This window comes from Siphateles boraxobius, unplaced genomic scaffold (genome assembly GCF_051911475.1).
Source record: "Siphateles boraxobius isolate OS27281-9 unplaced genomic scaffold, OSU_SipBor_1 130, whole genome shotgun sequence".
NCBI lineage: Eukaryota > Metazoa > Chordata > Actinopteri > Cypriniformes > Leuciscidae > Siphateles > Siphateles boraxobius.
In genome coordinates, this window is record NW_027508734.1 from 43,354,041 (window position 1) to 43,380,769 (window position 26,729).

At 37.0% G+C, this 26,729-nt stretch overlaps 1 protein-coding gene across 2 annotated transcripts; it reads right to left on the reverse strand.

Annotated features, from left to right (window-relative positions):
* Positions 1-317: 317 nt before the first annotated feature.
* tdrd7b (tudor domain containing 7 b) lies at positions 318-25,158 on the reverse strand. 2 transcript variants are annotated; one of them, XM_077229539.1, is made up of 18 exons: positions 24,559-24,708; positions 21,543-21,749; positions 21,313-21,457; positions 20,319-20,441; positions 19,004-19,193; positions 15,703-15,785; positions 15,010-15,233; positions 12,405-12,973; positions 11,854-12,043; positions 11,229-11,340; positions 10,945-11,147; positions 9,827-9,961; positions 9,463-9,546; positions 8,119-8,253; positions 7,098-7,208; positions 5,140-5,654; positions 3,580-3,740; positions 318-1,622 (listed from the first exon to the last, which is right to left on the reverse strand). In XM_077229539.1, the coding sequence occupies exons 2-18, from the start codon at positions 21,747-21,749 to the stop codon at positions 1,402-1,404; spliced, it is 3,408 nt and encodes a 1,135-aa protein (XP_077085654.1). In that variant the 5' UTR covers positions 24,559-24,708; the 3' UTR covers positions 318-1,401. The 2 variants fall into 2 exon arrangements, with proteins under 2 accessions (XP_077085654.1, XP_077085655.1); XM_077229540.1 differs by lacking the exon at positions 20,319-20,441 and having other exon boundaries at positions 24,559-25,158.
* Positions 25,159-26,729: the final 1,571 nt, after the last annotated feature.

Sequence of the window (26,729 nt, forward strand, 5' to 3'; positions counted from 1 at the left end):
ACCCCTTATGGCCTAAATTGTCTGTGATTTTGTTACCTTGTAAGGCTATTTTAAATAGGGAAATTAGTTTGGCTGTACTGTTCAGTAACTTGCAGAACCATCTTAAAACCAACATGAAAAAGAATCGTGATAAGATCGCCATAACAAAAATATATTTATAAATAAATGTATATATATATATATATATATATATATATATATATATATATATATATATATATATATATATATATACACACACACACACACACACACACACACACACATGTATTTTTTGCCATATCGCCCACCCCAAGCTATTTAATTTTGATGAAAGATTGCAAAGATATTTTTTATTTATTCACAATAAGACCAAAAAGGTATATTAATAAAGAAAATTGGTTCAATTTTGATTTCATGTTGACTTTTAAGGTAAAGAAAATCTATTAAATTTAAATATAGGGCTACAACCAGTGATTTTTCCACTTTTAACTGTTAAAGTTAAAAGTGGAAAACACAGTAAAACATAGTTAAAACACAGGTGAAATTCTACATGCCAACAATGGTTTAGCTTTCAAGTCTAACTCATATTCAGGTAATAAAACTATGCCATTACTATTAAAGTACCTTAAATACATTGGATGGTCACATTGCAGCAAACCCCAAACATTCCATGCCTTCACAATACTATTAGTAAGACACAATTAAAATAAAAGCTAAATAAATAATGCTAAAACCAGAGCACAAACACATACGTCTAGGGTGGACGGCTTGTGCCGTTCCTCTTGCATTTTACACTATTATAGACTCCAAAAATCTTCTTCATGTAAACAGTTTTGGAAATGACACTATCAGCCTTGTGCAAGTTTGAGCACTGTGCATTGTTAGTCTCTTTTGGACCATAAAGTAGTAATCTGCAAGCTTTGTAACATGCTATACTTAAAAGCATGAAGCATGCCTCCACATAGCACATCATCTGGACAGTCAAAGTTACATAATGTATTCACACAGTTTTCAAATACATTATGAAAAATGATTGATCGCATCAGGATTGGGTACAGCTGTAGTGATCATGATTTAACTTTAGGTCCCATAGAATATGAAAGCGAATTCACTGACGATGGATCTCCACAGCTATTTTGTGTTAAAGGCAATAGCCTATGGAGTGCATTACCTACTCTCTCACCAGAGTTAACACTGCTAGCGAAGAGCATGAAAAGGTGCTGCTAGCCTGCTAGTTTAACACTCGAGTTGCTATAAATTGCAATACTTCTGTCTAAAAGTTTAACCTTTCAACTCAACTTTGCTTGCGCAGATCTGCGTCCAAGTCACATTTGGAAAAATAAACCTTTAATCTATAGCATACTAATGAACAACCATACAAGAACCTTTCAAGAACACTCTAAAGTTTGACCAGGGTTTCTACGATGCGTTGGTCATTTCATCAGTGAGTTCAGCCATAATGTCATGCAGCCAAATGTCCCGTTCTTCTTGTGAAGTGTCCACCAAGAAGATCACCACCTTACGGTCCCAGGGCTGTGACGCCTCCTGCACCGATTCCAGCTGAGCTACCAGGGGCTTCTTCTCAACGTGGTTCCTGAACACAATAGAGGCTTCCTCGGACCACTGCCTGGGTTTCACACCTGGAAAGATCAGACACACTTTTAGATCTACTGCACTTTGGTTTTGTTACATAACAGAATGCAAAAAGTCATAGTTGAAATAGATGCATGAAAACAAGGAGCAGTTCTGATGTGAGCTCTTTCAAGATTCCTATCATGCATGCAGCTCATATGAGTCAGGGACTTTGACAAGCCTCTTTGGAAACAGGAGTGATAGTCCAAACAGCACACAGTCTGTTAAGTACTTTGGTAAGTGACCTGAATTAGGAAAACACAAACTTATACTCAGTCAACTATCTAGCAATTCCCTTTCTCCTTCTAGTGTTCTCCTTTGGCTCCTTTTATCCTGCCAGGTATCGTATTTCACTCATTCAGTTTAAAAGAAACTAGCTTTATTACACTTTTGAAAACTAACTTTTTATTATTATTTATATACTCTAGTTGAATACTGTAGTTTGGGGTCAGTATGATCTTTTAATGTTTTTGAAGAAGTCTCACCAAGACTGCATTTCTTTTAACTAGAATACTATAAAAATTGATGATGTGATCAATGTGATGTTATCAATGTGATGTGATCGAAAACACATGATTCCTTAGAAAACATAATAATATGCTATGCTGATTTGGTGATTTATTTCAGTTCAAACGACAGCATTTTTTTAAAGATAGAAATGTGCTGTAACATAAATGTCTTTACTGACACTAATGATCAATTTAATGTGTCTTTGCGGAAAAAAAAAAAAAAAATATATATATATATATATATATATATATATATATATATATTAGTGATGCACCGATACTACTTTTCCAGAACGAGTCCGATACAATACTTTCATTTCTGGTACTTGCCAATAACGATACCTGTATTTTCACTGCATTTGCAATTTTTAAATATATTATTGGGTAAAGATGAATAATTTTAGTTGGCTTAACTTGCTTAGTAAATATATATTTCCTTCAGTTGTTTTCATGCTTAATTAAGCCTGCTAAAATGTATTGTATGAGCTTCTGTTACTTTCACTGTTTATCTAACGATCAGCGACCAAGAGCATTAAACAGAAGTGCCCTACCTCCCTCTCTCTCTCTCTCTCTCTCTCTCTCTCTCCCTCTCTCTCTCTCTCTCTCTCTCACTCTCTCTCTCTCTCCCTCTCTCTCTCCCTCTCTCTCTCTCTCTCTCTCTCTCTCTCTCCCTCTCTCTCTCTCTCTCTCTCTCTCTCTCTCTCTCTCTCTCTCCCTCTCTCTCTCTCTCACTCTCTCTCTCTCTCCCTCTCTCTCTCCCTCTCTCTCTCTCTCTCTCTCTCTCTCTCTCCCTCTCTCTCTCTCTCACTCTCTATCTCTCTCTCTCTCTCCCTCTCTCTCTCTCTCTCTCTCTCTCTCTCTCACTCTCTCTCTCTCTCTCTCTCTCTCTCTCTCGTCAATTAACATTAGTAATACATGCATCGTTTGACTTTCTTTGCCATTTACAAATCCAACCGAACTACAAACTTTCCACTGATGTCTGTGAAAAAGGAATTCACTCAACGTCTGTGCCGCTGCACATTCAATCCACCGCAAGTTTTTCGCTTAGCAGCTCCACAGCTATATAGGCGTTACTATATTTTGTTTAATAATTAATATACCACTAATTAGATACATTTACTTCATAGACAGTCTTCTCTTTTATCCCCATTACACTCTGTTGTCTGAGTTTCTTTGTCTGGACACAAACACTATATACACATGCTGCATGGTATCGGTTGTTGTTATTGAAGCATTTTAACGAGTGCGAGTATATAGACACACACACACATAGCCTTTTCTCATCATTAGAGCTTATTGAATATTGTTGAAGGAACACTTAGAAGAACTGCATGGGATAATAGAAAAAAAGTCTCTTCTGAATGGATGATGGGTTTTGAGAGCTGATGAATTAGAAGTCTAAAACAGCCTTTTCAGTAAATGAAAGAGAAATGAAGTGACAGGAAATGAAGTGTACCAGCCAGCTGAGCAGTGATGGCCTGGAAGGGGAGCTGGCAGAACTCCTGGGTGAGGGGCCGGAGCTGGGTGCCGTTCACCAGCTCGTGTTTGCCATAGTCCAGCTGAAACACTGAGACCAGACCATTGGTCAGAACTCCTTTCACCAATACACGGTACCAGCTGCAAAATGAAACAGAGGATGAGTGGTCACATGACCTCACAAAACACTTGAAATACCTTGTGTCTCTCTGCGCAGGGTTTACATCAGACTTTATGCTGGTAGTTAGGGCTGGGCGATATGGAGCAAAAAATATATCTCGATATATTTTGCTATATCTCGATATACGATATATATCTCGATATCTTTACAGGAAAAATAACCCAACAAAAACTAATGCAAAAACAAATATGCCAAATAACACAGTCTTTTTTTTTATTGGAGTGCAAAGAGGTAGGCAGTTCATGTAGTCCAAAGTGCTTCTGCGACATTTAAAAAAAAAATCCCTGTATACAAAAATAATAATTGTATACAAATTAATTGCTGTATACAAAAATAATTGCCACCTGTCCCGTTTTACCGGGATTGTCATCCTTTTTAATAACATGTGCCGGGAAATGTATCGTTTTCGAAAGGCTGTGTGAATGTTCAAACCATGGTTCAAACCGTGTAGCGTGCGCACGGCAGATAGGGAGAGAGCACCGTGTAGCGCGCGCAAGCCAGAGATGGACAGAGAGCGAGAGACCTTGCGTGTGTTTGCTAGTGTGCGTGTGTGCCTTAAGAAGTGCATGTAAGACAGCATTTAAGACGATCTTTTTAGACGAGTTCTGTAGCCTCCGGGCTAGTTGCGGGCGCCGCCATGTTGAATGAGACAACACGCGAGGGGAGGGGGAACAAAAGCAAGGAGGCGGGGGCGAGCACAGCGCAGAGAAGACAAAGCGGCGAAATCAGAATTAAATAAACAATATATCGATATATACGATATGTCAAAATCCATATCGTGTTTAAAAAATATCTCGATATATTTTAAATATCGAGATATCGCCCACCCCTACTGGTAGTCTACCTCAACCAGGGGTTTCCACCCTAGGGCAGTTTAGCTCTAACCCAAATTAAAATCACCATGAAATCAAAACTGACAGTTTTTATGTAATATTGCAGAATTTATTATAAATGATTTATCCATGCACATCTTTCTTTTCTTTTTTATTCATGTGCCCTAGTAATCGTTTAACAAGTTAACTTCGACTCCCTCTTCCTACGATTTCTCTACCCTGATGATGTGTTTTACTACTGCCGTGAGGGCGAAACAAACTGTAACTCACATGACATCACAGCAATAGCAGACCACAATGGTCCAACAATCCAAACAATTCCTGTCAAATCAAATCAAGTTTCGAGAAGCCGTTTAACGCGATAAAAGACTATTGTAGGTTCCGTTTCATGCCAATTTAAATACACTCAAACCAGGATCACTAGAAACTTTCAGGCATATATGTAGGAACTCTGCAGGAAAGTTGCCCTTCAGGAGCAGGACCGGACACCCCTGGCCTAGACGCACACAGAAATGCAGACACTTACTTGTTTTCCACCTTGGCAGCGCAAACCTGGTTCTTCTCCACTTTAAACGGTTTCTCCTCCATCTTATTATAACACAGAATCATCTCCCCCATCAAAACCACCAGTTTGAACATATCCTGCCATGGCTGTAGCACAAAGTGGCCAGGATGGCACGCCACTGAAACAAACACATCCATATTCTGCCCAATCTCAGGCAACTCCAGCAGTGGTGGAAGAGCCAGCTGTTTAGGCGGAGAGCCTGGAGGTGTGCCCTGGCTCCCCAGTGGTGATGAAATCTTCTTGGGTGTGTGTGAGGCTTTATCAGTGCTGAGGCTGGAGGTTTGGATGGCGGCATGGATTGTCAGGGCGTTAAGGGCTTTTGAAGGCCCTCGGCTGCTTAAGAAAACATCCTTCTGGTGGTTCCACAGATCAGAGTCGGCCAACTGTTGGTTTAAACTGCAGCTTGTGTCAATGAAGTTCTTGCTTGTGAAAAGATAAACATGAGCGAGACGTTTGTTCTCATCCACTTTTGTGATCTAGAAAAAAAAGCATGAAGTGTTTTTAGTGCTTCTTTTCTGCTGTTTTTTTGGGTGTCATAGCGTCCGGATATATTATACAGCCTTAAACACAACAAACCATCATCTTCAAATTGCTAATCCTAAATTTAGTCAAGGTTCCTGGTTCATGAGCTGCTTGTCTCCGCCACTGAATAAAAAATAAAAAAGGTAATTGCGACTGTTATTCTCACAAATATCTTTTTTTTTCTCGCAATTGCGAGTCATAAAGTCAGATTAGCAAGATATTTGTGAGATATTCTTCGATTCTTCTCGCAATTTTGACTTTATAAATCCCAAAAAGTTGCAATTATCTTTTCATTTTTTTAATTCTGTGGCGGAAGCTTCCATACGTCATGAATGCAGTAACACACTTACATATCTCTTCATGTCAGTGTTGTTATTGTTAACTAAAACCATTACAAATATTTTTTATGTAATTAGAATAAAGCTGAAATAGAAACAAAATAGAAATATTAGATACTTAAAGTCCCCCTGTAGTCTATAATTGTATCATTTAAAACTAATCTTTGATCATCAATATGACATATTTAAACAAAAATTATTGATGCCTTAAAATAGCTTGAATATACTATACACCCTTGCCTCATTTAGTATACACGGTTCTATGAATATGCAAATTAGCCCCGCCTCTCACACCAGCTCAGAGATCCACTCGTTGACGATCACACGTTGACGTGATTGGTTAAAAGAAGATAGTTTGTGGCGTCAGAAACAACAGCGATTTCAAACCGCGTTTTTGAGAATGTCTTTGGTTCACCGAAGTTTTAAGGAGAAAATACTCAGCAATGGTGCTGACTTATTATTTTGCACATGGTTTGTCTTAAAGCATTTTAAAAACACCTCATAGACATTTAAACAACATTTAAAAGCTGGATTTAGACCACAGGGACATTTTAAAACTTAAAAAATTCAACAAAAATTTGAAATGTTGCCATGGGAACTAACTGAAATAAATATGTTTAAGTTCAAGTACTAAAATGAAATAAAACTAAAATAAATAAAAATATTAAAGCTATATATATATATATATATATAACAAATGAAAAATGAATAAAAATGATAGATAAAATAAATTAGATCAGGGAGATTTTAGAACTTAAAAATTTAAACAAATTAAAACTGAAAATATGAAAAAAGACATTCAAATTAAATGCTATAATAGTATGTATATATATATATATATATATATATATATGTTTTTTCTATAATTTCTATACATCTTGTTTCTTTTGTTTTCTGGGAAAGTACTTTGTAAAAGTAGCTTGAAACCTTTTCCACTTTTTATTTAACACATTTTTTCTTTACTGGAATTTGCCTCAGTTTTATGCTTGTATCTTAAGTGCAAATAAAGTGAGATGAAATGCAAATGTGAAAACAGAGCAGCGTTAGCATTTAACTGGCCTTCAAACTACAGTCACTGCAGTGGAGAACCGTGTCTTTCAGCCACTGCACAGCATCAGGAGTCCATGAGCCTCCACCCACAGGCAGATCTGCCAAACAACACTTCAGTGCCTGAAGAGGGACACACATAGGGAAAGAGGCAGACAAACAAGTTTACATAATAATTCAACTAGAAGTTCACTCAAAATTACAATTCGTATTTATGTAAGATTCTACTTGTGGCTTGCAAAAAAACTATAACTAGGAACTGGCTTAAAGATACTACTTTGATGTGTAAACAATGGTTTTGGAAATTACTGAAGAAATCCTGGTTATGGAAGAACTTACATATATTCTAAAGATGAAAAAGAGTGCTTTTAAAATGGACTGGGAAAAGTGGTTGATATATAAAGAACGTAAAGACATCCTCAACTAAGTAAACAGTAATTGTTATAGGAATGGTACACCTCACCTGTTTGGCTTTGTTGTTCTGTTGTTGTTTTTTCTTGTTTGTATTTATGCATATGTTCACTGATATTTAAGAATATGCGCTGATCTGTATTTACAAGTATACAGCTATATACGCGATGTAGCATATATTTGATATGTATTTTATCTTAAAAAAAAAAAAATCTAAAAAATTACTATTCTGTCATCTTTTACTCACCCTCATTTTGCTCCAAACCAGTTTGGCTTCTTTGTTCTCGTTATATATTTATAGAAAAATGTCTATGCTGCTATTTTTTCATACAATGAAAGTGAATGCTGTTCATGGACAGCCGTGGATAATATGAGAAAAAAGCAGTCTGGACATTCTGTCGAACATAAAGTCATATTTCGGAACGACACGAGTAAATGAGTGTGTAAATGATGAAATTTGAAGGTCAAATATCCTTTTAAAATACAAAATTACTGTTGTATTACAAACAAGCTACTCTCCTTCAGGCACTTAATTCAAATGAAACTAAAAATGACCCAAAACTGCTGGCACAAACCACTACACTTGTTAACTTCTCTTTGACGTCATTAGCTGTTGTCTGACCTGGCTCGGGGTGGATATGAGGTCACGCAGTACAGAAGGGGGGATCTCTCTCAACTCAATGACCTCTACAGACGCTTGGACGCCTACATCCACAAACAAGATGTCCAGCACCCGGCTGCCATGCAGGTTAGTTATCTGGGACAAAACCACAGTGGACACAGTTATAGTATGGACACATCAGGAATGATATTTGTGAGAAGTTTAAAGAGATCAGCTCAGATTATTTCAACAATAATTATAATTTTCAATAAAGGAACCAGACAATGATTTAGTGAATTTAAATTTAAGCTGATCTCACAATCACAATATGTTGGAATTACTATAGTCAGGAGATCACTGACTTTGTCTTTGTCAAACTCATAATTACAGGTAGGAAACTCATAATTTAATGAACTTCTCTCGCTTGACCATTACGCCATCAAGCAACAACTAACAAAATTATTGTGGCTTCAATAATTAAAAGATTAGTAGTTTGCTATTTTTATGTTTGATATGTCATTTTTATTGTGTATAATATATACAGAACTGCCCAAAAGTTTAGGGTCAGTAAGATTTTTTAATGTTTTTAAAAGTCTCCTATGGTCCTCAAGGCTGCATTTATTTGATAAAAACTACAGTAAATAAGTTAACATTGTGAAATCTTATTTCAAATAACTGCTTTCCATTTGAACAGTTTTGTGAAATATGTTTTACAATAAAAAAAACTGTTTTCTATTTTCTTTTCTTTTAAAATGAAATGTATTCCTGTGATCAAAGCTGTATTTTCAGCATCATTACTCCAGTCTTCAGCGTCACATGATCCTTCAGAAATCATTATAATATGCTGATTTGGTGCATGAATAAATTGAGAAACATTTCTTATTATTATCAATGTTGTTTATTATCAATATTTTAGGGATAACCATGATACATACTGTCAGGATTCTTTGATAATAGGAACCATTATTATTGATAATAATTAGTTGAATTATGTATAATTTTCTTTAAAAAAATCTTACTGACCCCAAATATTTGAAAGGTAGTACAAGAGATTAATTCATGCACTAATGCAGCATTTTGATGTCATTACCAACAAAGCCACACACAGAACCATTTTGGCATTATGAGTGGCAACATAAAAATTAAAAGAAATTCTGAGTCAGCTAAATCTCTGAATTGTCATCTCACAATGTCAGTAATTCCGACACAATGTGAAAGCAGCATTCCTGATTCATGAGGGAACAATTCCATTTACAGTGAAATTTACTTACAGAATTGCAGTAGCCATTAACTATTTTAAGTCAATGTTTTATACTCTGGTCCTGTTAAAAGAAAATGTCTTAACTCTTGAATTGACAGACTCACCTCCACCCGGGACCATTTGCCTTTATATTGAGCCAAACAGTTTTTGCCACAGAAAGGCCGTGAAACCAGTGACTCTGATGTGACCTTACAAAGGGAAAAAGATACGCGAGTATGTCTGCCATACAACAGGAGGATACATATCATAAAAATGAACAATTACTATTTAAAACAATTTGATATATACATTGTTAGGCGTTCTATCAAACAATCTGTGCCAGCAGGAAACTATTTACTAGGGATTAGGTACTTGACGCCTGCTAATCCCATAATCCCAATCTGTCTATTTTGGCCTCCTCTGAAGAAGTCCCTAGGAACATATTTGAAGCTACACATATTGAGATTATGCTTTTTGCAATTGTGTTACCTGGGAATGGAAGTAGTTTTCAGTCTTCTCCAGAATTTCGTTGAGTTTAGTCAGGCCTCTGGAGGGCACCTGACAGTAGATCGTCCCATCTGAACAAACGCTGGTCACACTCACATTCATATAGGCACTGTTCACCTACGACAGAATATGAATACCGGTATATGTTATTTATGTCAAAAGCCCAAAAATATAAATTGACTTGGGTACGATTATGAAAGAAACTAATACTAATTAATATAAATGAATACTTAATAATTTATTCAGCAAAGTTGCATTAAATTGCTAAAAAGTGACAGTATAGACATTTGTAATGTTACAAAAGTAGAATGTAAAAGAAAAAAAAATGATCACGGTTTTCATAAAAATATTAAGCAGCACAATGTTTTCAACATAGATAAATAATAAGATGTTTCTTGAGCACCACATCAGAATGTTAGAATGATTTCTGAAGGATCATGTGACAGTGAAGACTGGAGTAAGGATGCTGAAAAGGACACACACACACACACACACACACACACACACACACACACACACACACACACACACACACACACACACACACACACACACACACACACACACACACACACACACACAATTTCCCTTTTCTGCATTCTCTAGTTTCCTTCCCAATCTAGTTGTCTAATAAACCGGACATTGTGTATGTGTAAGGCATTGTGTCTATTATTGTTGGCTTTTTAATGAATTGCTTTGAAATATTTGGAATTTGCTTTGGATAAATTTGTCCGCTAAATGCATAAATGTAAATGTATCATAGGAATACATTTTATTTTAAATGTATAAAATTGTAATAATATTTCAAAATATTACTGTTTTGATCAAATAAATGCAGCCTCGGTGAGCATAAGAGACTTCTTTCAAAAACATCAAAAATCGTACTAATGTCTTTCCAAAAGTGCTGATATAATTGGTATAAGTACTATACAAGTATAAGCACTGTATGACGATATTTTCAAGCTTTTTGCACATGCTACCTTCGCACTACCATGGTACTCTTGAGGTACCTTGACATCTGTCCCATGGTGCCAGGACAGTATATTTTGGATAAGAGGGTTTCATTGATTGTAATATCAAACACTTCTATTTTTGGTTACCTTTAAGGGACTCTCTAAGGATCTGTCTTGCAGAGCTCTCATACAGGCAGCATTGATGTTGATATCATCATCTTGTGATGTGTCATACAACACCACCAGAGGCACTTCCTCGCGCTCTAATATCTCAGCCAATAAGATCTTGCCAGTGGCCATGGACTCAAACCTCTTCAGTACTGCCTGCTCATGACTGAATGACTCCAGGCCTGAAACATTAATATAACGGCAACATTTGACATCAAATGTGAAACTATTTTGTCACAGGGATTTCTGAATGCAAATCTTACCTGCCAGTTTACATTTGGTGGCTTGGAAAGGCAATCTATAAAACTTTTTATGTAACTCAAATAGTTTGCTCTTGCTGATGACTTCGGAAAAGCCATAATCCACGTAGTACACCTGTTTATACATCAACATACAAGTGCAGTAATAATTATTAACAGAGCATTACCTTATTTATGACAAAGATATTACACAAATTTCTCACAGATCAAAACAGCCTCAGTTCTTAACCAGAAAACCATAACAATTCACTGTAAATGGCAGCATTGGTTCTCAACCAGGGGACCGGGGCCCACTAGGGGGGCTCAGCAAACTTTCAAGGGGGCCACTAGATAGCTAAAAATTATTTTTAATAAGACAAAAACAAGATTTTAATAAAAGGTAAAACAAAATCAAGACGAAATACCTCAACAACTGTCTCTCAGAATTTTAAAAGTATGACTTTTAGACCTGGAAGTCATGGAAATTATTTGAAAACAAGCAGCTTTGTCATTACCGCAGAAATACCAATAATGTCTTATGTGGGGGTCCTCTGAATATTGTCTTGGACAGTAGGAAGCCGTGGAGTTAAAAAGGTTGAGAACCACTACACTATACTCCAATACTCATGTATGATCTTCAATAACCCACCTTGACCTTGTCGGCTATGGCCTCACACACTTGTGCCCGGATGATCTCCTCCTCTTCCTCAGCACGTGCAGCAGTCAGCTGACCTGGTAATGGTGAGGTCAGAACCATTTTGGTGTTGTCCTGCCCATAGAACTCTCTCATTTCATCTTCTAACTTCTCTTGCGCTTTGGAGTAACCTTCACCTATGTACCTACATACAAACACACCCACACCCACACACACACACTTTACAACAGCAAGTACAACAGTGGCCGCCAACTTTTACAGTTCTCTAACATATTTTTGTCTCCCAGGTTTTCCAAAAATTCTAAGCTCTGATCCAATCCAACCTCTTCTGAGATTAATCGAAACTTTATTACCAATTTGATTTGAAGCAGAGAAATTTATTTTTTTTTTTTTTTGAGGTACCAAACTGTGGCACTCTGTTTACTGGCAAAATGCAAAATTTGTAACAATGGCATCTCTTTTCTAGTTCTATATAAGGTTTATCAAGGCATGACAAGGGTCACAGCTCTCATTAGCTGCTTGAGGATTGTGACCTTAAAACGCACCTAAGAATGACGCTGTTTGTGTCACTTGCTTCAACCACCAGGACAGAAGGGTTCTCCTCTCTAGGGATGACAAGAGGGGGAACAGTCTGGCTGCTCATACAGAGCTCTGTTGTCTCTTTCGTCTCTGAGCCAGACAATCCCGACTGGTTACGGTTCTCATCCTCCAATACTTTTGCATACAGAATTGCCCTTTTGGGGTTGTCTGGCATGGGGTAGTCAATCGTGCATATGTCTGAAAGCAGAGTGAGGTGGTCCAGCACAAACTCTGGTAGCTTACATTTATATGTGTCCTGATATAGTTTAGGCAGAGCGTGGGCCCACAGACCACTGCTGTATTTCAAGATCAGCTCTCCAAGCTTCTGCTTGAGGTCCGCGGATAGAGCCTTGGGGGACGCCGGAGAGCTTGATTTGGAGGTGGAAGATGGTCTTTGAATCTGAGGTTTTTTGTGATGGGATGGGGATTTGTCATGTGTGGAGGGTGTAGCAGCACTATGTGGGGTAATCTGGCCAGTTTCTTTAGCAGGGTACAGAAGCAACTCTTGAGGTTTGCTGCTGCATGGTTTCTCAACCTATAAACCAAACAAAAAGACAGCATCATTATTCCGAGGACTAACTAAGCGGAGCTAATTTATTATAATTAATGTATCCTTTATTTTGTGTTAGTTTTTCTTATAATGTTAGTTGAGCTTTTTGAGCCGAAATAGTCAATTTATTTTTCCTGACCTTTTTCCATTCTCTCTCCGACCCAAAATGTGTAGAGCTGTAAGTGCTAAACACAGCCAGCAGGGCTCCAGACTGCGACCAAATGGTCGCATTTTGCCACCAAAATTTGAGAGTGTGCGACTGAACTTTACATCCAGACGCACATGTGCGACCAGTAAATTTGCCCCCCCCCCCCTTTTTTTTTTTACACGTTAAACTCGGAAGGGGCACGTCAATGAATCCAGAATGTGTGGCAGGCCAATGAGTGTGAGAAGAATAGGGAAAGGCCACTGTAAGAGGATAATGTGTGGAGGGGGAGGGTCCTTCAGATAATCGAGCGCGCGTAAATGTCTGTGGGAAGGAGACGGAGAAAAATATCACAACCATCTATGTGCCTCTGATCAATGAGCAAGCGAACTATTGACTCGTTCTTCCGACCTGCGGCTAGTGTGCCAGTGCCAGAGTCTACAGTGTCACAGTCGGATGGTGATTCAGACGTTTGTGTGGCGAAAAAGGCCCAAACTCACCATTTTAGGGAAGACTGGCTGCGAGAATTCAGCTTGTTGAGGTAACGTTACTGTAAGGAGACGAACTCCATGAACTGCAAATGTTGCAGTCGCTACCCCAAAACTGCGGGGAACACGAAGTTTGCTGACAGTGCAGGCAGTATTGTTTGTAACTATGAAATGACCGAAAGGTTACTAAGTACTTTGTTACTTAGCACTTTTTTTATTCTGAATGTATGGTATATTTTTTTCCTATTTGTACCGACATGACAGCGATGGTGCTGTCGGTTTACCTTGTTGTTGCATCTTCGAAAGTGCACAATAAAATGTGACACTGAATTTGAAACAGCACATTGTAATTTCTGCATCTATTATCAAAGATTTTTATTAGTAATACAGTGGAAATTAGTAGAAATGTGAATATTTGGACAGCATGTTGATTTACGGTGTGTGCCCCTAAAATTTTCAGTTGCGGGCAACTGTGCTACTAATGAAAAAAGTTAGTCTGGAGCCCTGGCCGGGATCAACAACAGAACAAAGAAACGCTGGGTTTGGATGTGTTTGAGTCTCAGGACGTTTTCAGACCTGTAGATAGTTTGCTGTGCACTGTCTCCTTTATTCGGTTTACATGTTATGTTTAAAGCAACATTTCAGAGTGTCTCAAAATGTGTTTATGCATGTCACATGTAAGCAAAACTATTCTAGACTGTCCAAGATGGACTGACATATTAGCTCAGACTAGCTGTCATTACATATTCACATATACAGTATAAATGTAAATAAGCCTTGATTCCCACACTAATATTCATATCATATATAATTTATCAGTTAAAGCAGAAATTAGGGCTTTGTCAGGACAACATTCTTGCATTCTTCACCCGTATTGGACATTTTAAGATGAAGCAGTAATGTGCTCAGTAATGAGCTCACCCACAGAATTAGACACTGCCGTTTTTATTACATAATGCATAAAGCTTGTTTGGTTAGTCTGTTGAGTTGGATTGCTTTGTCACTACAAGAGAACTGCACCAAACTTGTTTTAAATCAGAACGAGACTATCTTGTTCGGGTGATCTTTAACTGATTATTTTAGTGTGGATCGAAGTGTGATTGCCGCGTTAAATATTCCTAAACAAACGAAGGGAAGGGCGAAAACATGCCAAGTTCTGAAACGAGCACTCCAAACAACTCAGGAGTGAAAACGCCTTTAGTTAATACATAGTGTTTTTGAACTGGCGAAGACATTTTACGCTTTGAAAGTTACAATTTTTTACAATTTCATAAACAGATTCTCATGACTTGATCCCTTTAATTCCACAATTAATACATAATGCTAACTAATGTGCCCTAAAGGCATCAGACAGACTTGGGCTAATCAGGATATATCTATAAACTTACAGTACAAATGTGAGTCCAATTTTCCAGATCTTTAAGGGCTTCGCTGGGTAGATCTTGTTTATAATGTTCTCGATAAAGCTGAGGCAGCTTGGATACCCAGAGGCCATTGCTGTGCTTGTTAAGAACCTCTTTAAGACGGGACTGCACCAACTTGGGACTGTAAGGCGCAGAATGAGGCAGTCTGGGTTTTGCTGGAGTTGTGTTTTCATTCAGGTTAGAAGGAGCTAGAAATATCAATAACATAAATGTTGCAGCTTAGTAACAATTCTGAATTGACAAACTATAAACTAAAACTATAATCAGATGCTTTACATTTTTATTGCTGAATGAATGTGCAGTGAATTCCCCCCAATAAAGTCTATTTATCAAGTCGTATTCCTGCACATAAAATGGTATTTTTTCTGGGTGAACCATCGCTTTAAGATATAACTAAGAGCAACTTCAGATTTCAGAACTGAATGTATGTTGACCTGCGATGTCCCTCTGTGTAACAGCAGCCACTTTTTCATGCTTGAGACAGAAAATGACTGTTTTCTTTTCATCCTTAATGAACATCACATGCCTGGAATGTTTTCTGGGAGAGGAAGTTGCTATGGACTCCAGTATAATTGTAACCTTTAAAGGAGCTTCTTGTAGATAAGAATGTTTAGGTGGTCTGCGTATTTAACACTTTTCCACCCAACGTATACTCACCATTGCTCTGCTGTGGATTTCGGGAGAGATGGGAATGGACTTCTTTCTGAAATCTGGAAGGAAGGGTCATCCTTTTGTCTGATCTAGAAAAAAAACCAAGAGATTATAGAACAGTAATATATGTAAAATATACATTTGTTGATAAAAGATGCCCTTTTGGAATGATTATATACGATAACGGTTATATACTTGTATACTGCAAGATTATAACTTAAGGCCCGTTCACACCAATGACGATAACTATAACGATAAAGATATAGTTCTAAAAATCTTTCAAAATATAAAAGAATAGCAGAGTCCACACCACAATATAACGGCAGAGAGGAACGATATCACTGGCATTACCATGATATCAAAATCGTTTTCGATTTTTTCCAGTTGATGAACAATAAAAATATTGACAGCCAATGTAATGCCAATGATAAATGCCAATGTAATGTAATGCCAATGATATCGTCAATAAAAATATTGACAGCCAATCAAAATCCATCATGCTTTAAAGAGCTAAACTGCAGACCACGCTTAGAATAAACATAAGGATAGCGTCCTCTGGTGTGGACACTTATATAGTTATCCTTATCGTTCTTTGTGTAAGCGGTCTTTTAGTATCTTACCCCCAAGATTTCATTTGTTGAGGGAGTGTATCCAATATTATAAAACAGCCAAGAACCCGATTCAGACCCAATTACGTGGACAAAAATAACCCAGCTCTCCCTCTCTCTCTCACTCTCTCTCTATCTATACAATTTTTCAAATGTCAACACAATCTTTTTCTGTCTAAGTTTAGCGTATAAATTCTATGTAGATACTTCAAATGTCACAAAAAACTAGTTTGTAAACACTTTTTTTGTTGAAAAAAAGGGCTTTAACGCAAATAAATATGGTGTCACATGACATAATTAGCCTATACAGCGTCTGTGTTCCTGGCGTTGCTCCCGTTGAAGCACCGTAAGGTGCATTAAATCTATTATATTCATATAATTAAATTGTATATTAAATTATTTAATTACTATTGGTAAGATTAAGACATGTTACCTCTCAAACATCATTCTTCCTTTTTTTGTAATTTTGTCTGTTTTTATAATCTAAAAAAAGTTAATCAGAAAAATAATAGCTAACTACATCCGTTTCTGAATATTGCTTGATCAAGTATTGATATAAATAGTCGTTATAACAAAGTATGAAAACATGACAATTGTTAATAAAAATAATTGTATGTATAAAATTGAATAATATATAATAAAGTTTTGTTTCAAAATGGATGAGGAAAATATAGTGCCTTGTAAATCTGCATCACGATTTCATGGGCAAGATCTGGCTACTTGACAAATGAAAATCACAAACATAACACTTGTTAATAAAATAATTGTATTTATTAATTTCATTTAATAATATGTAATATAATTTTAGCATTTTAATTTTATCTCAAATAAATGTAAAGAAAAATAAAGTAGGTTGAATCCAAAAAGCTCTAAATAATTTTTAGAATTGTTAAGACGGCAGCTCTAGGCTATACCATTTAAAAAAGTTAAATATAATGTAGGCCTACACAAATAAAAAGTTAGGTTACAGCTGCATCTGTCTCTGACGGAAAAAAAAATTGATGTTTTTGATCGATTTGATGTTATTATAGTCTGAAACCAGAACGAATAACTTTTTTTGGCTTGAATGATTTGAATACATGCGTTTTCAGACACGTGAAAATGTGACTGGCTTGACTGCATGTTCAAGGCTTACGTTCAATCTTCGGTAAACTGGCGAATTTCAATTGTCTCATCACTCTTTGCATTTTGCAAAATATTTGCGGTGCGAAAGACACAATATAATGCGATATACGCTTAATTATGTATGATAATGACTCAAGGGCAGATTTTTTTTCGCGATACAAACAAAACTTATGCAACAATTCTATTTCTTTAGGGATGACTTCATTGTGCACACCATTTTATTGGTAAAGGGCCAATTGGATGGAAACAGGCTGAAGACAGCAGATTTAACAAAAATATTTTTTAACTTTGGCGATAACAAAACAGTGGATGCAAAAGTGGATGGAAATTGGCTATTGTGAATGACTCATCCTTTGTGTGTTTAATTTAAAAAAAAATAATTACCTCTTAATGTTAAATGGAAATATCTTAACTCAATCTTCCTATTAAATGACAGATTTCTCTCTGGTGATGTATACAAGACTTTATATCTTAAAGATATATCAAGAATATCTTAAATGCCACCCCTCAATACATATATTACATACAACTTTAGTCGCTAAGCTTTGGAATGACATGAACATTTTTTTGTTGTTTTTTTGTGAACTATCCCTTTAAAAGCTATGAGAGGAAAATAATGCAAAATATATTTATGTTACAGAAATAATACTATTATAGCAAATATTACTTAGTGAATACAAAATTTGCTTCTTAATACTTCATTATTGCTTGGTTATCCTCCTAATAGTTAATTAATTGGTCGGCCGAATACAGTACAATAGCCTAGAACAGTTTTCATAAACTCAACGGACAGCAGCAAATACAATGGTGAAAAGCAGACATTTTGGCAAAGTGCTGCAGCGTGATAAAGCAGGAGTGTGGAGGTCTTATTGCATATGATTCTAGGTGTCAGATGAACCAAAATACCCCTCACTCTGTACCAAAAGGAAAGTGCTGATTCATTGTGGACTGGTTTAGAATGGCTAATCTGTGAGAGAATGGAGGGAGGATTAACAAACTCCAGTACACACGCTTAACTCTGCCACCCTCGTCTGTACCCTCACAGCCATTGTGTGTGTGCCACAGTAAGCGATACAGAACACAATTCTAAAGAGTGAGGTCAGTTGTTTGCTCTCAATGATTTTTGGCTGAAGTGATCTCACACACACACACACACAGACACACACAACACCCTCCATTCGATTGCTGAACAAGCACTGGGTTCAGACAACATTGAAATGCTGAAATGCTCTGTTATTGCCAATTAAATCAGACAGCATCAACGGCTAGAGACATCCAGTTGCTTAACTGGAAATATTAAGAGTCTGTGAAGAAATAAAGAGCTTGGCATTTCTGTTTACTCATTAGGACTTGATTTGTATTCTCAGCTTCCTGCTCAGCAAAATGCTGCTCATGTTTTGGGGGGGGGGGTTTGTAAGAAAGTATCAGCTGTACATGAATCTTTCAATATATGAATTTTCATTTTTATTTCTAATTCCTTACACATGAATGTATCTCTTAATCTTGCTAAAATATACCCAAGTTTCACCTATCAACACCAATTGACAGGCTTTTTTTTCTTTTGAGTTTTTTACCTTTCTGAAGGAAGGGAGGGTTTTCTTGTGGGTGTGTTTGGGGGTGTATTGTGGGGTCTGCCGCCTTTCCCATCAGGCTGGGCGTCCCTCATGCTTCCTGTGCGAGTGTCTCCATGACCCCCTCCATGACTTCCACCTCGTCCCCCACGTCCTCGATGATCGGGCTGTCTCAGAGATGTCCTTGGCTTTGCTATGAAAGAGATGAAACAATATATATCTAAATCAAAAAAGTATTATACAAAATATAATCATAGCTCAAATGAATACACATAGTTTTGGGTCTATTAGGCAGCATCCACAATACAGAATTATGAAAAAATTTGAGTGTCCTGTGACCCATTTACAGTGTATGATAGAAACTGTCTCCTTAGTGTCTTTTCCTGCTTGTAATAACAATTTCTGTCAACATACTGAACCACCATTAAAGCATCCTTTCTCACGTGGACAGTATTATTACAGGATATCATCACACTGTTTACATTGGATGCAAAATCTTCTCCTCCAATGGGTGATAGAAGTGTAACCTGAAACTATCAGTCCAATTCATGCTGGTTTAGTGAACCAGTTCAATGGATTCACTGAAAAAAATCCAAAGAACTAAAAAGAAAAAACTGTTCACGAATCAGATATTACTGCTTCTCTCATAAAGGAGAGATATGTCAGGTGAATGTCAAGATTTTCAGTGAATTATGGCTTAGATATCTGTCTGTTTGTTACAAAAACTGTAATATAGCTTCAAAAGACTTGGAACATTGTGCATGAATTATATGAACCACTTTTATGGTGCTTTTGCTCCTTTTGTGCTCCATTTCTCATTTGTGTTTCGTGGAAGAAAATCATACATTACATATTGGGAACAATATGAGATTAAACTATAACAGATTTTTCAATTTTGGGGTGAAATATCCCTTTAAAAATCATTAGCCTACGCCAACTATAAAAACATCAGCTATGTCACTTGAGCTTAAATCTAACTGATACCTTTAAATCAAACAGCATTTTAAGCAAGAGCAAACATATGTCAGTGTGCTTTACAAACAATCAGTGCACTTTATCAGATAATCTAAGGTATTACTCTGCACATTCTACAACAAAAGAACCATGAAGTTTCTGGAAACTAGAAATTAGGACATGAAACAAAAATATTACTCTCCTCTATATACATTCTTGAAAACAAAGCATATGGAATGCAACAACAGTACATTTACATAATATCAGTCAACCGGAGACTATGACTTAAAACCCATATTGTCTCATATACACATTCAGCATGACATCATACCACTAACCTGACTGTAACAGAATGACATCATACCTTCCAGCTGACTGCTTTCTAAAAGTGCGAGACGTCCAACTGGCCTAGCATGGAGAGGTGGCAGCAATTTAACACCTTTATCACTGTCTACAGCCCTCCTGAGATTCCACAGGCTGATAGTTTCTACAAGACAGCGGACAATGAGCTAAGAAGAGAGAACCAGGCAGAGCATCACCACAGCAGTGGCAGTTGAGTCATTAAATAACAGATCAAAAAAACAAAAAAGAAACCGTTTCAGGCAATCCTCCCCTGAACAGCCACGCAGGCTCTGTTGTACCTCTCCACAACACCGCAGTCTCCAGACCTCCCTCTATCTCTCTCCTTCTCTCTAGGTCAATACAGATGCCGGCTTTCTGCTGTATCATGGCAAGCAACTGATCAAGGGACAGCGTGAGTTTGAAAATGCCAGAGCTGACTGTGAGTTTGCAGTTCCCAGAACAGTTGCAAACTGTTAGATCTGAATGATCTAATGCAGCGCTTTATTCTTAGTACACCCAGAACCGTGCTCACATCCTCAGAGGAGTTTAAATAGGCCATATGCACAACCAAAAAAGACACAAGATGCACAGGACATTAGATGATGTCCTCTATATGTCTTCTGGTTAACACATTAAAAGAAGTGATGCGTCTACAGCCGCAATTGTGCAACAAACTGTAAACTCAAATATAAACAAAAAAAAACTTAATATACTTTATGTCATGTATTTTAAATACATTTGTAATCACACATTTGTAATGATTGAGTTGCAATTTAGTACATTTAAAATATGTTAACTTAATTGAATAACACACTACAGTTATAATCAAGTACTTTAGTATGACAGTCAAAATAAGTGTACTGAAATATAAATGTATAAATATAAATGTACCGTAAATAAGCATGACAAAAGATTATTCTAACGTAATGATTTATAATGTACTTTAAAGTAAAACAAATACAAGAAGTGTTGCGTCGGTCCACCGTTGGAATAAACTAAACTGATGCGAGTCTCACCGTTCAGTACAAGAGGAGCTGCAAGTTTGACTCTCATCTGACAGTTCACCATCTGAGGTCGGCCGGTCTTCTTTGCCGTGCGCTGGCGGGCCGCAAACTTAGTACTGTGGGTCATCTCCTTCCCAGTGGTAGCATGGCACACCACCTATGGGTTTTTAACCATTTAACATTTTAGTATTCACAATTACCTGCTGAATTAGTGAATTTGAAAAGGTAAGTGAGAGTCTTACCTCTCCAGACTGCCCTTTATCCAGTTTCACGACCAAAGGCATGCTGTGCAGGAGGGCATCCAGTGTGGGATATCCCATCTGTTTATATGGTATGAGCTCACCCGTCAGGTCTTTATACTCAACCTGCAGGTCGGACAGTGACACCCCACTCTTACTGGACTGGAGCACCGCCCGTACCATCTTCTTCACCAGTTCTTCATCCGCCATCTTAAAAACAATAAAAAGTCAGTGTTGGATTTGGTCTTGATAGACCTCCATTCAAAGATTTGGGGTCTGTAAGACTTCCTAATGTTTTTTTTTTGTTTTGTTTTTTAAAGAAGCCTCTTTTGCTCACCAATGCTGCATTTATTTGATAAATAAAATATAGTAAAAACAGCAATATTGTGAAATTGTTAGGGTTTTATTTTGCTCTGTGGACTGTTTATTTGCTGTTCTCCTTCCATTTACTTCCTGTGATTCCTTTCTGTTTCCTAAGTTACTGATTATGCCTTAGTTTGAGTTACTAGCTGTACCCTCGTTCACTATTCCCTACATTTCCCGAATAATATAGTCCACTTGAAGGAGTGAATGAAAACGAGTGAATGAATTCAGACACTGAGTGAGTCCGAAGGGCTGCGGCTTTTTGACTTCACGTGTTTTCCTGAGTTTTGTGTAGTCTAATAAATATTGTTGTTTACATCCTCTTCGTTTTCTTCGTGCAGTGCTACCATCACACACATGTCATACATATTATGCCAATTTAAAACTGTTTTCTATTTTACTATATTTTAAAATGTAATTTATTCCTGTAATGGCAAAGCTGAATTTTCAGCTTCATTTCTCCAGTCTTCAGTCACATGATCCTGCAGGAATCATTCTAGTACGCTGATTTGCTGCTCAAGCAACATTTCTTATTACATCAATCTTGCAAACAGTTGTGCTGCTTATTTTCATGGAAACCGTAATCATTTTTTTTTCAAGATTCTTTGATGAATAGGATGCTCAAAAGAACAGCATTTATACACAATAGAAATTGTTTGTACCAATAGAAAATTATTTGCAGTCACTTTTGATCAATGTAATGCATCCTTTCTTAATTAAAGTATTAAATTATTTCAAAAAAATATATTGTACTGAAATGACCCCAAACTTTTGAATGGTTGTGTACTGCACATTTACATTTGATACCAATAAAACAATCACACCAACAGATCATTGAAAAGCCACATTAGAAGAACATACGAGGCTAGCCGGTCAGAGGTCATACTTGACTGTTAATGGATTTATGAGTTTTAGGAGCTTTAAGTCCTGCATTGATCTCCTCTATGCTGAAGAGTGTTATTGACTCCAACACATAGAAAGCTACTAGACAACAATGACATTATCTGATCGCTGACAAACAGATAAACTCTTTTGAGTAAACCGCATCAAGTCTTTTTTGTCCAAACTAACCAATGGCTATTGACTATTACGATCATGCAATTGCCATTCTATTGTAATTTCATGTCATTTTATTCTTACATGGATATGGAGGTATTGCTGATGTGACTAATGAATTGAGCATTGCACATTGTATTCAGGACAAGCCGGCCACAACCAGACAGTTACTCAGCATGAATGGATCATCACATTCACATTGTTTATTCTCTCGTTCAAGAAAGCAAGAGTCAGAGCCGACCCCGGCAGTTTAAATCAGCAAGTATACATAGAGACCAGATTTAAACCCTTGTGAAAAAAATAATAATTTACCATACTTCCAAAAGGAGTACTTTTTACATAAATAATACACTTTAAAAGAATATACTTAAGTGTGATCTGAATATGACGTTTTCAGACACTTAATAGCATATTGCAATTAATTGAAAATGTATTATATTTTACACATATTAAATGTAACTAGTTGAACAAATTGTGTTTTTTTAACCACTTAAGTAGAACTTAGATATTTATATGTAATTTCATAATTACTTATATGGTCTGTGAAATATGGTTTAAAGTGTACAGTTGAATGTTCTGACAAGCATTTATGTAAACTAAAACATACTTTAACGTAATTTCTATTGAGACTTGTATGTAACGTATTTGAATATATTTGTAATTACACATTTGTAATGATTAAGTTGCAGTTTAGTGCATTTATATATTATAAAATACATATATTATAAACATATGAATTATAAATAACACACTACAGTTATAGATGATCATGTCTGTAATAAATGCCATACTCTACTACAACATACTAAACCATGAAGCTCCAGGTAATTGACATGACAGTGATAGCAATGTCATGTTGTATGATAATTAGCCTAATATAATTTTTCTAAAGAGCATTTAACAACTAGACAGTAAAACTTAATTAGCTATTTTGTTGTGACCGATCCTTTCCTTTACATATCCATTTTAATCTAAATCTAAGTGTTATATCCGTGTTAAAAATGTCCGTATTATTTGCCAACACACCTGTAGCACAACGAGATAATCAATCGCATAAACTGAAAGTAAAAGTAAAGAGAGAGTCGACAGGTCAGAGCTCGTGTGAACGACACGTTAGGAGAACGTTAACGTACGGCTGTTTTCAGGACAGATAGATAGACACACCCTTTATCGTTGACAGCAGTCGCCGTCAAATATTATTTTATATATTCTATTTTACACCGATCTTTTATACTTAGATAGCTTGATTTATTTAACGTTCTATGTAAGTTAGTGTATTTACAGCAGGATAGCAGACATAAAGTGAATGCATGATCTGTACAGTGAACGTGTTAAAGAATTTGGCAAACTATTGTCGCGAGGGTTGTCCGCTCCCTAAGGACAATAAAAAACCGAATATCTCTCTATAAACTTGTTTTAAATGAGTTTCAGTTTTATTCCACTGATTTGAAACGGGTTATTATTCGCAGACTAGCTCACTGTCAATCAAAATTACAATAGTAGAAATAAACTGACACTCGCACGCGCCTATTTCTTCCACCAAAGCTGGTTAAATATAAAGCGGCGACTCCAGAAATTCCCACAATGTCTTGAGTCTTACCGCTCTAAATGTATGTGGCTCGGTCGTCCGGTTAAGATGACAGCGACTGGCTCTTTGACACTGATCGTGACCGGTGTCCTCCTCGCGGTCTGTCCCGCAGGCAGTCCCGCTGTCTGAAAGCTACTCACAGTCACACCACATCCCATCTGTAATCACACACAGCGCGCATGCGCACTACACACAGCAGGAGCAGGTACAAAACTGCCAGCTTTACATGTACTTTCGCATCACTTTTATTTTTTTCTGCCGTACTGTACACTACTGTTGTTGTACGGTTCCTTTACTGTGGTAAAAAAAAAAAAACAGCATTCAAATGTTTTGGATATCTTTGTTATCGTTTTTATCGCGTTTTTATCTTTGTTATCGTTGTTATCGCGCTTGAACTTCTGTTGCTCGAAAAAAACGATTTTGTTTACGAAAATAACGTTTGCCTGCAATTAACTGCGATTAATGTAGAAAAATAGCGAATCGATGTGGCGTTTTCAGTATTTGAAAGCGTTTTTGGAAGCATATTCTAATAATCATAATTCAACGTTCAATAGTTGGCATATCAAAAAACAGCAAGCAGGATGTAAATGTTGCGATTAACCAATGATACGCAGCTTCCACCAGAGGGCGCATCAGAAACGCAAATACCCCATTCAAACCTCAGGAATCGAGACTGTTAAATATTTTAATTACAAAGAAAGGCTTCTGGTAAACTATAGTAAAATTTGATATCTTTATAAACTAATTTAAGTCTCTTAAACGAATGCAATTGGGTCTATACGACCAGCGCAGAGAAAAGTAACAACACCACTTATAGTTGATAACGTTTGTTTTTTCTTTGTCAATAGAATAGACCTATACTCTCCTCGTTTAAAGGCAGATGCACATACCAAAAACATTTTTACAGTTATTTGGCAGACTCTTTAGAAACTGACACTGCACTGAAGGTGTACATTTTATCAGTTCATGCATGTTCAGTTCTGCATCAAACCCATCTTGGACTTTGTTAGCACCATTCTTCTGTTTGAGCTTGGAAAACACAGAAAAAGTGCTTTTCCACACTTCTTCTGTTTAAAGTGCTTGTTAATGTTTAAATACCTTGCAACAGCCCTAATTTTTACAGCTAAATTCAACATGAAACAGAAGTTGCCATAATATTTTCTTCTGTATTGTGACACTAATATTGTGTATTCTGTATTGTGACACTCATATTGTGCATATGACCACTAAAGTTACATCTGATTAACTGCTGGTTAACACAAGTATCTAATCACCCAATCACATGGCAGCAACTGAATACTTTTAGATATGTAGACATGATTAAGACGACCTGCTGAAGTTCAAACTGAGCATCAGAACGGGGAGGAAAGGTGATTTATGTGACTTTGAACGTGGCATGGTTGTTGGTGTCAGACGGGTGTGAGTATTTCAGAAACTGCTGATCTGGGATTTTCATGCACAGCAATCTGGGCTTACAGAGAATAGTATGAATAAGAGAAAATATCCAGTGAGCAGCAGTTCTGTGATGACCATGTGATGAAAATACCTTGTTGATGCCAGACGTCAGAGGAGAATGGCCAGACTGGTTTGAGCGGATTCAAAGGCACAATAACTCAAAAATCCGCTTGTTACAACTGAGGTATACAGAAGAGCATCTCTGAACTCACAACACGTCACACTTTGAAGCAGAAGGGCTACAGCAGCAGAAGAACACACCGGGTGCCACTCCTGTCACCTAAGAACAAGAAATTGAGGCTACAATTCACATGGCTCACCAAAATTGGACATTAGAAGATTGGAAAAACATTGCCTGGTCTGATGAATCTCGATCTCTGCTGCAACATTCTGATGGTATAGGGTTAGAATTTGGCATAAACAACATGAAAGCATGGACAAAACCAACACAGAGAAGAGAACCAGGGAGCAGAATGAGTCCACCAAACATAACATCCATGTAGGACAAGACGCGACAAGGAACACAATGAACACTGGGGTTTAAGTACACAAGGGGTAATTGGCAAACAAGACACTTGGGAACAATCAAAGAACTAATCAACAAGTAAAACTATAGGACTACAAAACATGGCACAAAACAGGACATAACATAAAAGTCCACAAAGACCAGGGGAGGACAGGCTGGGATCATGACAATGCCCCTGCCCCCCTTTAAGAAGCGGATTAGA